The sequence below is a fragment of the Hypanus sabinus genome, chromosome 2, assembly GCF_030144855.1.
Source record: "Hypanus sabinus isolate sHypSab1 chromosome 2, sHypSab1.hap1, whole genome shotgun sequence".
Taxonomy (NCBI): Eukaryota; Metazoa; Chordata; class Chondrichthyes; order Myliobatiformes; family Dasyatidae; genus Hypanus; species Hypanus sabinus.
In genome coordinates this window covers 107153491-107169577 of record NC_082707.1, presented here as the reverse complement: position 1 = coordinate 107169577, position 16087 = coordinate 107153491, and the positions used below count along the sequence as shown (strand labels likewise).

Sequence of the window (16087 nt, the reverse complement as noted above, 5' to 3'; positions counted from 1 at the left end):
GTCACTTCCCTTGATGCGGAGAAAGTGTTCGATCGTGTGGAGTTGAATTACCTTTTTGCGGTTTTAGAAAAATTTGATTTTGGACAAAGTTTTATTTCATGGATTAAATTGTTATATTTATGTCCCACTGCTTCTGTTTTGACCAACTCTCAGCAATCTCAGTCTTGTAGCCTTAAACGTGGCACCCGACATGGTTGCCCTTTAAGTCCCTTACTTTTTGATTTGGCCATAGAGCCACTGGCGGTTGCATTTCATAGCTTGTGCTGAATTGATGGGGGTTTGGAGGGGAGGTGTTGAGCATGAAGTTTCTCTTTATGCCGATTATCTTTTACTTTTTTTTAATATCAAATCCAACTATTTCCTTACCCCCAATGTTTTTACTTCTTAATCAATTTATTCAGTTTTCCGGTTCCAGACTTAATTTACACAAGATTGAACTCTTCCCAATCAAAAGAGAAGCACAAGCATTAGTATTTCATGACCTCCCTTTTAAAGTAGTTAATAATCAATTCACTTACCTTGGTATTACAGTAACAAGGAACTTCAAGAATTTTTTCGAGAAAATTTTGCTAATCTTTTGAATTCTATAAAACAGAGTTTGACATATGGTCACCCTTGTCCATGTCTCCGGTAGGTCAAATTAATGTTATTAAAATGTATATCCTTCCTAAATTTTTATACTTATTTTCAGTCAGAAAATATAATGGCCTTCATGGTTTCTCTCTCTCTAGTCCTATTTTACACAATCATCTTTTCCTACCTTCTATGCAAGACTCAACATTTCATGATTGGCATTAGGTGCTTTGAAGATCTTTTCATAGATAATCATTTTGCAACTTTTCAACAACTGTCTGTAAAGTTTAACCTACCTATTACTCACTTCTTTAGATATCTTCAAATTAGACATTTCATTAACCAATTTAATATCAAATTTTCCTGAGATGCCCAAAAAAACATTGTGGACCTGTTTCTTTGTATTAATCCATTGGGTAAAGTTTTAATATCTACTATTCGTGATAAGCTAGTGATCCTGAGGCCCCTTTGATAAAATTAGAACTGCCTGGGAGCATGATTTAAATATTTCTTTATCTGATGCAGTTTGGGATTCAATTAAGTCAGTTAACTCAACCTCTTTATGTGCTCGCCACTGCCTTTTGCAGTTTAAGGTTGTACATAGGGCTCATATGTCTAAAACTAAATTATCGTGGTTTTATCCTGACATTAGTTCAGTTTGTGACAAGTGTAAAGGGGGGCGAGGTTTCTCTTATTCATATGTACTGGGCTTATCCTAGTCTAGAGAAATTCTGGAGAGAAGTTTTTTTTAATCTTTATCCCATATTCTTAATTGCCACTTAGAACCTAACCCTCTGATTGCTCTTTTTGGCACCTTGGGTGAAGTAGACATGTATTTGAATCTAACGAAACATCGAACATTATCTTTTGCCTCTCTTTTGGCTAGACAGTTAGTTCTTCTGAGGTGGAGAGATGTTGCTCCACCCACTCATGCTCAATGGCTTAGTGATATTATGTCCTGTTCAGACCTTGAAAAGATTCATTATTCACTTCTCAATTCGGACATAAAGTTACATAAGGTGTGGGGACCTTTTCTTGAATACTTTCATAACTCCTCTTTAGATTAATTTTATTATTTTTTTGTACTGTAATCCCTTACTTTCAGCTTCTTTTTCCTGTAAGTTTTATGGTTTTTATGTGAATTACATTATAGTTTTGGTAGTAGGCATTATATTTTCTTTAAAAAAAATATGTATTTACAGCTCTGTGGGGTTGAATGCTCCGATTAAGTTTCTACACATTGAAACGGTTGGCCTGGAGTTTTTGTAGTGGGAAGGTGGGGAGGACACTGACTTTATATGATTTTATTTTGGGTGCTTTCTCCTTATTGTTATGAATTATATATTAGGCACATTTGTTTTTCACTATATAAATCTCTATTTGTTGATGATTCTTTTTATAGTTGTATTGTAGAAACTCAAAAAAAATAATAAAAATAAATAAATCTTTCAACTCTCACCTTAAACCTATACCCTCTAGTTTTTAGTTCCCCCTTCCCTGAGAAAAAGATAATGTGTGTTCACTCTATTTATACCTCTCATGATTGCCACCTTCAATCCCCTATGGCCAAGGAATAAACTCCCAGCCTGTTCATTCTCTCCCTTTAACTCAGACTCTCTGGCAGTATCATGGCGAATTTACACCCTTTCCAGCAAAGGTCCTAGTACTACATATCACAAACTACAGGCCTCCAGTCTGAGAAACAATCTTTGACCACCAGCAATTATGAATCTAATTTGTCATCTCTGTCCGGATCCTGGGTGATCTAAGCTTCCCGACTAGACTGTCATGCAGGACCTTTTTCAAAGGCCTCACTAAAGTCCATATGGACAGCATACACTGCCTTATTTAGTCTATCATAGAACCACAGAACACTACAGCACAGTACAGGCACTTCAGCCCTCCATGTTGTGCTGACCCATATGATCCTTAAAAAAAAGTACTAAACCCACACTACCCCATAACCCTCTTTTTCTTTCATCCATATGCCTGTCCAAGAGGCTCTTAAATGCCCCTAATGTTTTAGCCTCCACCACCATCCCTGGCAAGTCATTCCAGGCACTCACAACTTTCTGTGTAAAAAGCTTACCCCTGATGTCTCCCCTCAACTTCCCTCCCTTGATTTTGTACATATGCCCTCTGGTGTTTGCTGTTGGTGCCCTGGGAAACAGGTACTGACTATCCACCCTATCTATGCTTCTCATAATCTTGCAGACCTCTATCAAGTCTCCTCTCATTCTTCTATGCTTCAAAGAGAAAAGTTGCTTCATATGACTTGTTCTCCAAACCAAGCAACATCCTGGTAAATCTCCTCTGCACCCTCTCCATAGCTTTCACATCCTTCCTATAATGAGGTGACCAGAATTGAACACAATACTCTAAGTGCAGTCTCACCAGAGATTTGTAGAGTTGCAACATGACCTCTCTACTCTTGAACTGAATCCCCCTGTTAATGAAGCCTAGCATCCCATAGGCCTTCTTAACTACCCTATCAACCTGTGCAGTGACCTTGAGGGATGTATGGATTTGAACCCCAAGGTCCCTTTGTTCATCCACACTCTTAAGTAACTGACCATTAATCCTGTTCTCAGTCTTCTGGTATGTCCTTCCAAAATGCATCACTTCACTTATCCGGATTGAACTCCATCTGCCATTTTTCTGCCCAACTCTGCAGCCTGTCCATATCCTCTTGTAATCTTCGACAACCTACAGCTCCATCCACAACTCCTCCAATCTTTGTGTCATCCGCAAACTTACTCACCCATCCTTCTGCCTCTACATCCAGGTCATTTATAAAAGTCACAAATAGCAGGGGTCCCAGGACAGATCCCTGTGGCACTCCACTAGTCACCAACCTCCAGGCAGAATACTTTCCTTCCACAATTACCCTCTGCTTTCTTCGTTTAAGCCATTTTTTTTTATCCAAATGGCCATGGTTCCACTTATCCCATGCCTCATGACTTTCTGGATGAGTCTCTCATGAGGGACCTTGTCAAATGCCTTGCTAAAGTCCATGTAGACCACATCCACTGCCCTACCCTCATCAATTTCTTTTGTTACCTCTTCAAAAATCTCAGTCAGGCTCGTGAGGCACAATCTTCCCTTCACAAAGCCATGTTGACTATCCATGAGTAGACTGTACTTCTCCAAATGCTCCTAGATCCTATCCTTAAGAATCCTTTCCAGTAGTTTGCAGAGCACTGATGTAAGACTCACCGGTCTATAGTTCCCAGGTTTCTCCCTATTACCTTTTTTAAACAAGGGAACTACATTTGCCATTCTCCAGTCCTCCGGCACTTCCCCTGTAGCCAAAGAGGATTCACAGATCATAACTAATGCTCCAGCAATCTCTTCTCTCAATTCCCACAGCAACCTGGGGTGTATCATATAAATATATATAAATATCATATCATATAAATCCCTGGGGATTTATCAATCTTAATGTTCTTAAGAAGATCCAGCACTACTTCTTCCTTAATCTCCACATTATCCAGCACACAGGCCCGCTCTACTTCGACCTCATCCTGATCAACATCCTTTTCATTTGTGAATACTAAAGCAAAGTATTCATTTAGGACCTCCCCAACCTCCTCTGCCTCCAGGCACATGTTGCCCTCTTTATCCTTCGTTCTCGTCATCCTCCTGTTCTTCACATACACATAGAACGCCTTGGGGTTCCCCTTAATCCTACATGCCAAGGCCTTCTCGTGCCTCCTTCAAGCTCTCCTAAGTCCTTTCTTTAGCTCCTTCCTGGCTACCCTATATTTCTCATAAGCCCCTCCTACTTCCTGCTTCTTATATCTAACATATGCTTCCTTTTTCCTCTTGGCGAGTTGTCTCACATGTTTCATCAGCCACGGTTCCCTTTTCCTATCATTTTTCCCTTGCTTCAGTGGGACAAACCTATCGTGAACCCAGCTCAAGTGGTCCCTAAACTTCTCCCACATTACTTCTGTGCTTTCCTCTTTGAACATCTGTTTCCAATTTACTCTCGCTAGTTCCTGCCTCATCCCTTCAAAGTTAGCCCTCCCCAGTTAAGCACTTTACCATTTCATCTGATTTTATCCCTTTTCATAGCTATGCTGAAGCTAAGGGAGTTGTCGTCACTCTCACCAAAATGCTCCCCCACCAAGAGGTCTGTCACCTGACCAGGTTCATTACCCAGAACTAGATCCAGTATAGCCACTCCTCTCGTCGGCCAGTCCACATACTGTGTCAGGAATCCTTTTTGAACACACCTGACAAATTTAGCCTCACCTATTTATCACGGGGGCTTGCGCTCAGGAGGTGCCAGTCAATATGAGGGAAGTTGAAATCACCCATAACTACTACCCTGTATTTCCTGCACCATTCTAAAATCTGCCTGCTTATCTGCTCCTCAGTGTCCCGAGGGCTATTTGGGGCTCTATAGACTACTTCCAGCACAGTGATTGATCCCTTCCTATTTCTGACTTCCACCCAGACTGACTCCGTGGACACTCTCTCCGCAGCGTCCTCCCTTTCTATAGCCGTGATACTATCCCTGGCCAGCAATGCCACTCCCCCCCTCTTTCCTACCTCCCATCCTATTCCTTTTAGGAACACTTGAACCCCGGGACCTGCATCATCCAATCCTGCCCTTCCTCCAACCAAGTTTCAGTAACGGCCACAATATCGTAGTTCTATGTACTAATCTATGCTCTAAGTTCATCCTCTTTGTTTCTAATACTCCTAGCATTGAAATAGACACATTTCAACCCCTTTAACTGGCTACAATTATGTTCTGTCCCCTGCCTGTCCTTCCTCGTCAACTCAGAACTCTTAGCATTATGCCCTTGTCCTTCTACCTTAATCCCTGCACTCACATTCTGATTCCCCAACCCCCCCCCCCCCCGCCAAACTGGTTTAAACCCTCCCCAACAGCTCTATCAAATCTGCCCGCCAGGATATTGATCCCCCTGGGATTCAGGTGCAACCTGTCCTTTTTGTATAGGTCACACCCGCCCAAAAATGATCCAGAAATCTGAATCCCTGCCCCCTGCTCCAATCCCTCAGTCACACATTTATCCTGTACGTCATTCTATTCCTATTCTCACTGTCACGTGGCACAGGCAGTAATCCCAAGATTACTATCTTTGAGGTCCCTGTAGTCTTCTTTCAGGACCTCTTCCCTTTTCCTACCTATGTCATTGGTTCCAATATGTACCACGACCTCTGGCATTTCTCCCTCCCACTGCAGGATATCTTGGATGTGATCAGAAATATCCAGACCCTGGTACCTGGGAGGCAAACTACCTCCCTCTGCAGAATTGCCTGTCTGACCCACTGACTATCGAGCCCCTTATCACTACTGCCTTCCTTTTCCTTTCCCTACCCTTCTGAGCCAGAGGGCCAGACTCTGTACCAGAGGCACGGCCACTTTTGCCTCCCCCAGGTAGGCTGTCCCCCCCCCAACAGTACTCAAACAGGAGTACTTATTGTACATAGGGTTCATATGTCTAAGGATAAACTTGCTCGATTTTATTCTTATGTTAATCCAACCTGTGACAGATGTCATTCTGAAGTCGCTTCATTGACCCACATGTTTTGGTCTTGCCCTTGTTTGCAAAATTATTGGAAAGATATTTTCGGTACTATTTCAACAGTTCTGAATTTCAAATTGCAACTGCATCCTATTACTGCAATTTTCGGTTTACCAATGGTGCATAATAGTTGTTTATCCCCTTCAGCCCGGTGGATGATTGCATTTGTTACATTAATGGCTTGAAGATCTATCCTATTAAACTGGAAAGAAATTAATCCTCCAACTATATTTCAGTGGTTTTCTCAAACTATTTCTTGTTTGAGTTTAGAAAAAATTAGAAATGTTGTCTTTGACCCTTCAGTTAAATTTTCAGAAGGCATTTGATAAGGTCCCACATAGGAGATTGGTGGGTAAAATCAAAGCTCATGGTATTGGGGGGGAAGACATTGACATGGATAGAAAACTGGTTGGCAGATAGAAAGCAAAGGGTAGCGGTGAATGGGTGCTTCTCGGAATGGCAGGTGGTGACTAGTGGGGTGCCACAGGGCTCGGTATTGGGACCATAGCTGTTTACAATTTACGTCAATGATTTAGATGAACGCATTGAGAATAACATCAGCAAATTTGCTGATGATACCAAGCTGGGTGGCAGTGTGACATGTGATGAGGATGTTAGGAGAATTCAGGGTGACTTGGATAGGCTGGGTGAGCGGGCAGATATTTGGCAGATGACGTTTAATGTGAATAAGTGTGAGGTTATCCACTTTGGGAGTAAGAACAGGAAGGCAGATTATTACCTGAATGGTGTAGAGTTAGGTAAGGGAGAAATACAAAGAGATCTAGGAGTCCTTGTTCATCAGTCACTGAAGGTGAATGAGCAAGTGCAGCAGGCAGTGAAGGCTAATGCAATGTTGGCCTTTATTACAAAGGGAATTGAGTACAAGAGCAAGGAAATCCTCTTGCATTTGTACAGAGCCCTGGTGAGACCACACCTGGAGTATTGTGTACAGTTTTGGTCTCCAGGGTTAAGGAAGGACATCCTGGCTGCAGAGGAAGTGCAGCGTAGATTAACAAGGTTAATTCCTGGGATGTCCGGACTGTCTTACGCAGAGAGGTTAGAGAGACTGGGATTGTACTCGCTGGAATTAAGGAGATTGAGAGGGGATCTGATTGCAACATATAAGATTATTAAGGGATTGATCAAGATAGAGGCAGGAAATATGTTCCAGATGCTGGGAGAGTCCAGTACCAGAGGGCATGGTTTGAGAATAAGGGGTAGGTCATTTAGGACAGAGTTAAGGAAAAACTTCTTCTCCCAGAGAGTTGTGGGGGTCTGGAATGCACTGCCTCGGAAGGCAGTGGAGGCCAATTCTCTGGATGCTTTCAAGAAAGAGCTAAATAGGTATATTATGGATAGGGGAATCAAGGGATATGGGGACAAGGCAGGAACCGGGTATTGATAGTAGATGATCAGCCATGATCTCAAAATGGCGGTGCAGGCTCGAAGGGCCGAATGGTCTACTTCTGCACCTATTGTCTATTGTCTAAATTTGGAGACCATTTATTCAACATTTTCATATGAGCTAAACTGACTTTTCCTAAACCTTACTTTTATTATCCTTAATTATTTGGATGGAGGTGCGGAGTTATTGAAGCTACTGTGTATATTTGACATAATGAAATGGCCCATGTTAGTTAGGTTTTTTTTTCTTTTTTGAGGGGGGGTTGGTTTTCTTATTTACTCCATTTTTCATAATTACTATAAGTTTGGGAGGTTATTACATATGGATTATCATCTATTTGTATTTATACCTTAACCTATTAGTTATGTACCCTCAAGCTCTCTGTATTCATGTTTTATTTATGTTAGTTTAAAATTAATAAAAAGATTTAAAAAGAAAAAGAAAGGAGTACTTATTGTCAAGGGGTACAGCCACAGGGGTACTCTCTAGTACCTGACTCTTCCCCTTCCCTCTCCTGACTGTGACCCATTTCTCTGTCCCCTGTGGCCCCGGAGTGACCACCTGCCTGTAACTCCTCTCTATCACCTCCTCACATTCCCTGACCAGACGAAGGTCATCGAGCTGCAGCTCCAGTTCTCTAACACGGTCCCTTAGGAGTTGCACCTCGATGCACCAGGTGCAGATGTGGCCATCCGGGACGCCGGGAGACTCCAGGACCTCCCACATCTGACACCGATCACAGAAAACCGGCCTCACACACATACTACTTCCTTTTGCAATCAACAACTGCCTTGCCTCATCCCGTCCCGTTACCGCTGAAGCCTGTTGAGCCCTTTTGAGCCCTTTCACTCAGCTGCCCGCTGGATATGGCTGCCTTCTTTTTAAACTATTCGCCCTCAACAGGCGATCATCACACGCCTGCGCAGTCTGGCCTCTCTCTTCCCCCGAGAACTTAAAATACCTTCCCGCTGGAAATCCTTAGGTGCTCTCCCGCTGCCTTCTTGTTCCGAATCAAAAAAATCTTGATTATCTCCTTGAGGCACTATTTCCCAATCCCAAAGCTAAATTGACTGTCCCTAATTACACCTTGCCTATTAAAATGTTGATAGATCCTGTGCCTCAGAGTACCCACTAGTAACTCAGCCACCACTTACGTCAATATACTGACCTCCTCCAGAGTAACTTGTGTGGTGTCCAAGATATCATCACATTTTTTTTAGCATCCATTATTTTCTCAACAGTAAAAAAAGTGAAAAATCTTCACGAGGAAATCTGCAGATGCTGGAATTTCAAACAACACACACAAAATGCTGGTGGAACACAGCAGGCCAGGCAGCATCTATAGGAAGAAGCACTGTTGACGTTTCGGGCTGAGACCCTTCGTCAGGACTAACTGGATTAACTGGTCAGTTTAGTCCTGATGAAGGGTCTCAGCCTGAAATATCGACAGTGCTTCTTTCTATAGATGCTGCCTGGCCTGCTGTGTTCCACCAGCATTTTGAGTGAAAAATCTTACCAATTTCCTATGCCATGCCAATTGTTAAGGAAACTTATTCTCTCATGCCACTCTCCTGCCAGTTCCATCTCATATTCTCATTTTGTCCTCCTAATTTCTCTTTGAAGTGTGCTCCTACATTCATCGTAGTCACTGAGGGATTCACTTGCTCCAATTGCTTAGTCCGAAAGTATGCCTCTTTCATTTTTCTGAACAGAGCATTGATATCTCTTGTCAACCATTGTTCCCTAAACTTGCAACCTTGTCCTTTCAACTAGCAGACATCTATTGATGTCATATTTTTAAAAAGCCTCCCACTTGCCAGTCATCCTTGTACCAGCAGTCTCATCCAACAGATCTCTGCAAGATCCTGTCTCATGCCTCCAACATGATCCCTGTCCAATTTTAGAGCATTAATTTGTGATCTTTCCGATCTTTCTCCATAACTATTTTATAACTAATAGAATTATGGTCACTGGATTCAAAGTGCTCCTTGACTGACACCTCAGGCACTTGCCCTACCTTGCTTCTTAAGAGAAGGTACACTGTTACACCCTCTATATGGCACTCTCTTTAAGGACACATTTAACAAACTGCACCCTGTCCAAGCCCATTGGGTGACCCAATCAATGTTAGGGAAGTTAAATTGCCCGCTAATACTACTGTGTTATTATAACTGTCTGCACTCTCTCCACACATCTGCTCCTCTCATTCCTGTTGACTACTGGAGAGCCAATGAAAACATGATCCTTTCACAAACCCAGTAATACTATTCAGACTTATTACTCCTTTCCAGGTTTTTATCCCAACATTCTGGCAGTGTTTCCTGGTTTTTCTCTTACTTCTTTCTTAAATAATCGTGTCACATTTGCAACAGGAAACATTTCAAAATCTACATTACTTTTGAAGATGGTGAGTGTTCACTGTATACATAGCTACCTCTTTCAATATTTGGGGTTTACCAGCTTTTAATCTTATCAAGTTCTCTAATACCCTATTTTATTAATCCCAATTCCCTTCAACTGTAATTCTTGTCAGACTCTACTTCTCCAGTACATCTCCCATTGTCCTTTATGTCTTTTTCCAATGATGACTGATCAAAGTAATTGCTTACTTCCTCTGTTATTTCCTTATAAATTCTCCCATCTCTGTCTGCAAGGAGCCTTTTTTAAAAAATGAGCCTAACACAATCTTTTTAATCCATGTGTATCTCAGCAGCTAATTTACTCAAGTTCAATTTTGCCTTTCTTTCTCAATTTTTGGTCTTCTAATACTGAATGACCTACTGACCAGCGAGATTTTAGCATCTCAATGAAGTTAGTATTTGGAATGCAACTGCACGCATGTTTAGAGGCTACTTGTATTACGAACATTGTTGAAACATGCCACAAACCTAACATTAGTACCTGTAACAGCTGGCCAATAGGATCCTGGTCACCTTTCTTAACACAGCCTCATGGGGCTCCTGCGATTTGATTTGGTTATAGAGACTGAAGTCACTTGCCATCATGACCTCAATAGACAATAGGTGCAAAAGTAGACCATTCAGCCCTTCGAGCCTGCACCGCCATTCTGAGATCATGGCTGATCATCTACTATCAATACCCGGTTCCTGCCTTGTCCCCATATCCCTTGATTCCCCTATCCAGAAGATACCTATCTAGCTCCTTCTTGAAAGCATCCAGAGAATTGGCCTCCACTGCCTTCCAAGGTAGTGCATTCCACACCCCCACAACTCTCTGGGAGAAGTAGTTTTTCCTAAATGACCTACCCCTTATTCTCAAACCATGCCCTCTGGTACTGGACTCTCCCAGCATCTGGAACATATTTCCTGCCTCTTTCTTGTCCAATCCCTTAATAATCTTATATGTTGCAATCAGATCTCCTCTCAATCTCCTCAATTCCAGCATGTACAAGCCCAGTCTCTCTAACCTCTCTGCGTAAGACAGTCCGGACATCCCAAGAATTAACCTCATGAATCTACGCTGCACTTCCTCTACAGCCAGGATGTCCTTCCTTAACCCTGGAGACCAAAACTGTACACAATACTCCAGGTGTGGTCTCACCAGGGCCCTGTCTCATCTTGTATGAGGGCATGTGCATTCTCCCTGTACTCTCACCCCAACCCCACCCCACCCTACTCTCACCACAACCCACCCCACCTCACTACAGTCTCACCCCAACCCCACCCCTTCTCTCCGTACTCTCACCCCACCCCTTCTCCCTGTACTCTCACCCCAACCCCACCCCTTCTCCCCATACTCACTCCTCCCATCCAACACTCCTCACCGTCTCTTCCCTGTCTCCTCACCCCCTCTTCACCTCCCATCTTTTACTCTTCTTTCTCCCCACCCATCACTTTTCACTCCCACCTTTCTCATATCTCATTGCCCCATTTCCTCACCTCTCCTCTTCCACCTTATTCCCTTTTGCTTATTCCAACACTCCACGTCACTCCATTTTCTTTTTCCTTCCCCACGCGCTTCTCCCTCTGCTTCTTCCGCTTTTTCTCGCCCCCTTTACCCCTCCATACTCAACCCACTCCCAGTCACCTGCCCTTTTCCCGTCCCACTCCTGCCTCGCACAATCCTCCTCTCCCCAACCCTTCCCCTCAATCAGTCTTGGGGATTACTCACACTGGACTCGCAGCACAGACAGCATCGGAATGGAAGCGACTGAGGCCCCCGGAAAACAAACAAACCGCGTAACCGGGCAACGATCACCATGCAACCACAGTCACCATGGGACGTGAGGTATGTCGGGTAAGTGTGTGTAAAGGGGTGTGTAGTTGTGAAGTAGATATGTGGGCTGAGATGTGGAATTTGAGGTGCCTTGTGGGCTGAGGGGTAGGGGGTAAATGCAGGTTGTGGATTAAGTGGAAAGTTTGAAGGGTGTGGAGTGTGAAGGAGTAAATTGATTAATTATCATCACATGTACTAAAGTGAAACATTTATATTGTTTATTCAAATAAGTTCAGTGCAACAAGTTAAAACAGTATCAGAGAGCAGAATAAAGTATTACAAGGAAAGTACAGGGCCAGAACAAAGTAGATTATGAGCTCAAGTACTAGATCCGTACAACCATATGTCAATTAAGCCCAGAGATGTAATGATAGAAAGTTCCACTTGCGGAGGGTTGGAAAAAATTGCTCTGCGAGGGCGGGGCGGGCTGGACGCAACAACGATTAGAAGTTGGACATGAACCGTTAAGGGTGGAATTAGTAGTATACTGTACCAACTTGAAAGCCTCAGGGTGAAACCCCTGGAGAGGCAAAAGATGTATTGAAGCTCTAGCTATAACATGCAGCAGTTTTAACGAGACAATATCTGCAGAGACCAGTGTAGTGGGGAATTAGTTTGTAAAATCATACCAAGTGATTTCGTCAAGTTTTTTTACAAGTTTGTAAACTGACTTTCTGTGGATGATCAACTATTTCATTCCAATGAACCAAGAAACAAGATAGCTAGCCATCCAAGATGAAGAACCAGCGCAGGAAATGAATGTGTAATGACGCAGAGGACTTAATACGGTTGGGTGTACAAGTTGATTTTCATTCGAAGATTTTCTGCAATAACTGATAAGTTACTGAATGAGATTTACTTTAAGAGTTGTGATGTTGGAGAATTGTCGTGAAAGGAGTTAAACTGCGCATATATGATTTTTGAATTTAAATTTGTAGTTAGACTGCCTGGAACTGAAACTGAAGTTAACCAGAATAGTTAGAATAGTGGGACTTCCGGTGAGGCACGAGGAGGATGGCAGCACGGCACTGAGCGCTAACATATAACCCTCCTTTTTCAAGTTCTTTAGGGCTCATAGACGGTCTTAATACAAGGTTGAGTTGGAGAAAGATCTAACTAAAGACATGACCTTAAAAAAAAATTCAAACTCCAACCAGGAAACAAGATACCAGCAGACGACACCAAGCTAGTGATTCATCCGAGGAAATGGCTATGCTAATTAGGCAAACAATGGCAACGGAGATGGAATCACTGCAAGAAACGGTAACCCACTTGCTAAAGGAGTCGCTGGAAAAGGCTCTCGACCCCATACAGAAGCACATGGCAGAGAATGGCAACATTCTCCGGTCGTTAAAGGAGCAAGCGGACATTCATGCTAAAAAATTTGGCACGGTCTTCAACAAAATAAACAACATTCAGGTTAGCTTACGCAAGAATGAGAAAGTTACTAATTGCTGTCGGTCTGGCTGCAGGTCTTTGGGAATAGGCAGTTAAGATGGTTGTAGCATAGACTGGATAGGCTGAAGGGTTTGTTTCTGTACTGTATTTCCAGTCGCTCACAGCTCTCTCTGGAGTGGTGGGGAATGGGGTTGGTGTAAGAAAATGTAAAAAAAATCCCTACCTTGCTCATCGTAGAGTTCAAATCCAAACGCAGTGGTGCCGCCAACTTTGCGGCCTCTCTCCCAGATGAGCTCAATCGCTTTTACACTCGGTTCAATGTCACTAACTCTGAGCCTCCGAGGAAAGCCACCGCTACAACCTGCAACCTGGTCATCTCTGAGGCTGAGGTACGCAGATGTTTCCAATGAGTGGACTTACGCGAGAATAAGAAAGTTACCAATTCCTGTCTCGCGGAGGTGACTAAAGATATGGAAGAAAGTAAACGACTTGGAGTACAGATCCAGGAGAAACAATGTGCGGCTGGCGCTGAGGGCGACGATCCAAGAGATTACCTCCGGAAGATGCTGCTTAATTGGATTCCAGCGCTCAAGAATTCCCACAGCACTCCACTAGAGATCGATAGAGCACATAGGATCTTTTCCAACAACACCTCAAGACCGCAGACCATGGTTTTAGGGCTTCTACGGTACCCGACCGGCAGGGTAACCTGGAGGGCGCGAGGAAACCTACCCTTCCTGATGGCACCCAGCTGCAGTTCTTCGCCGACTACAGCCCTGGCACGATGTAGGAACGGCAAGATACAAGGACATCCGCGCTAAGCTTCGACAGAAGGGGATCGACTCATTTCTCATATACCCGGCGATTTTGAGAGTGAATATCAAAGGCATAAAGATGTCGTTTAACTCGGCGAAAGAACCCCTGAAATCATCGGTGCTGGGAGATATGGGGGAAGACCCTGGGCAAAGTCCACACGCCCCTCGGGAGGAGATGGAACTGCATTAAGAGCTTGGACTAGCCTGTATGCGCAATCTAACAGGTACAGGCAAGTTAACGCCCTAGGTGTGAAGTTCTCTGGTTATACTTTTATTGGAAAGTCATTCGTTGCACTTTTGGGGCAATTTGTTTCTGAGTATTGCAGGTCAGCGTTTTAAGGTGATATTCAATATCCCCAAATGTCATACTTCAGCAAGAATGAAGCTGAAAAACAGCAGTTTGTTCTGAATAACTTTAGAACGTTATGTCTCCAGTAGACTTGTTTACTTTCCTGGGCACCAGAAAAGACGGCACTGGTGCCATCGCCAGGCGACGATCTGTTAAAGCGACAGTTTCTCGCAAGAGAGCTTTGGGGTCTTGATTATGTGTTATACTATTTTTAAGAAGGAAATGGTTTTAATTATATAGGTTAACGGGTTTGTCTAGGTTTTTTTTCTTCTCTTGTCTCTTTGATATGATTGTCTATGACAGGGGTCAGCAACCTTTACCACTGAAAGAGCCATTTGGACCTGTTTCCCACAGAAAAGAAAACACTGGGAGCCACAAAACCCGTTTGGCATTTAAAATGAAATAACACTGCATACAACGTTTTTTTTTGCCTTTATGCTATGTATAAACAAACTATAATGTGTTGCATTTATGAAATCGATGAACTCCTGCAGAGAAAACAAAATTACATTTCTGCATGCAACAAAAACATTTTGAACTCCGAAAAAAAGACGTTGGGTTGAAGGTTACTTTTAAGTAAAATACTCAATGTCTATTTGAGTCCTTCTTGTATTTATGAAAAATGCTGAACTTAAATCTTCCGCCAGCAGCAAACCAAAAATAACGTCAGCCAGCTGTCAACCTGAAAAATAAAAGAATTATTTCACTGAACAATGAAAAAATATGAATATACGTAAAATAATAGGCAATTAAAATATTTATCATACTTGGTTAATGGGATTTCTGCTCCTGGACCTCAGCACACAGCGTCTGCACATTAGGGCTGTATGACGTCACCTTCATCTTTACACAGGATCGCAAGCTGTCATCTGTGAGGCGTGCGTGATGTTTGTTTTTAATAAAGTTCATGTTGGAGAACACCTGCTCACATACATTTGTGGATCCAAAGATCGACAGGACTCCAAGTGCATACTTTTTAATGTTTACATAAATGTCGGGGATAGCATTCCATGTTTCAAACACAAGTTTGTCCGGTCTGGGGAGGTTTTCAATATCACTCCATTTGTGATTCTGAGCAAGAATGGCCTTCTGACGGGCAACATCTTCAAGGTCTGCTGTCAAGCATCTAAACTTGGACACCCATATGTCTTTGTCGGCTATGTCTCAAGATCAGGTTGACTCACACCTGCCAATGCAGTCGTATTCAGTAGGGATGGATCGATGCTTAGGGGAGTGACCGGGAAGGATGTGTTTTTTTCCTCTCTGAACTCACAGATGCGTTTCCCAAACGACGTTTGCATTGCAATGATTGCAGAATGTAAATACTCCGAATTTATCATGTCGTGACCTTGTTTGAACTCTCTCAAATTGGGGAAGTGAGACAATGTGTCTTTCTGTAAATCTCTGGCAAGCACTGTCAACTTGCACTCGAATGTCAAAACATCCTCCAACATGTGTAGGGCTCTACGTCCTTTCCCCTGAAGAGCTGTGTTCAGCGTGTTCAGGTGCGCTGTCATGTCTATAATGAAGTGTAGCTTTTCCAGCCACTCTGGCTGTTCCAGCTCAGGAAAGGTGAGCCCTAAGCTGCCCAGGAAAGTTTTCACTTCTTCCAGACACGCGACAAAGCGTTTCAGCACCTCCCCTCTGGACCGCCACCGGAATTTGTTGTGCAGTAGGAGATCAGAATATGCGCTTTCCAGCACGTCCAGTAACAAACGGAATTGACGGTGATTTAAACTTTTTGCCATTA

At 43.1% G+C, this 16087-nt stretch overlaps 1 protein-coding gene across 6 annotated transcripts in view; it reads right to left on the bottom strand.

The window, feature by feature from the left end:
- heatr4 (HEAT repeat containing 4) overlaps positions 1-11769 on the bottom strand; it is a 199349-nt gene extending 187580 nt beyond the window's left edge. For 2 of the 6 annotated variants that reach the window (XM_059951592.1, XM_059951564.1), the window contains exons 1-2: positions 10441-11120; positions 519-584 (exon numbers count right to left, since the gene is read on the bottom strand). In XM_059951592.1, the coding sequence (XP_059807575.1) occupies positions 519-584; positions 10441-10616 (242 nt within the window). In that variant the 5' untranslated portion in view covers positions 10617-11120. Of the gene's footprint in view, positions 1-518; positions 585-10440; positions 11121-11670 lie in introns of those variants that run through there. The other 4 variants (XM_059951583.1, XM_059951601.1, XM_059951604.1 and 1 more) reach the window with 4 other exon arrangements.
- Positions 11770-16087: the final 4318 nt, after the last annotated feature.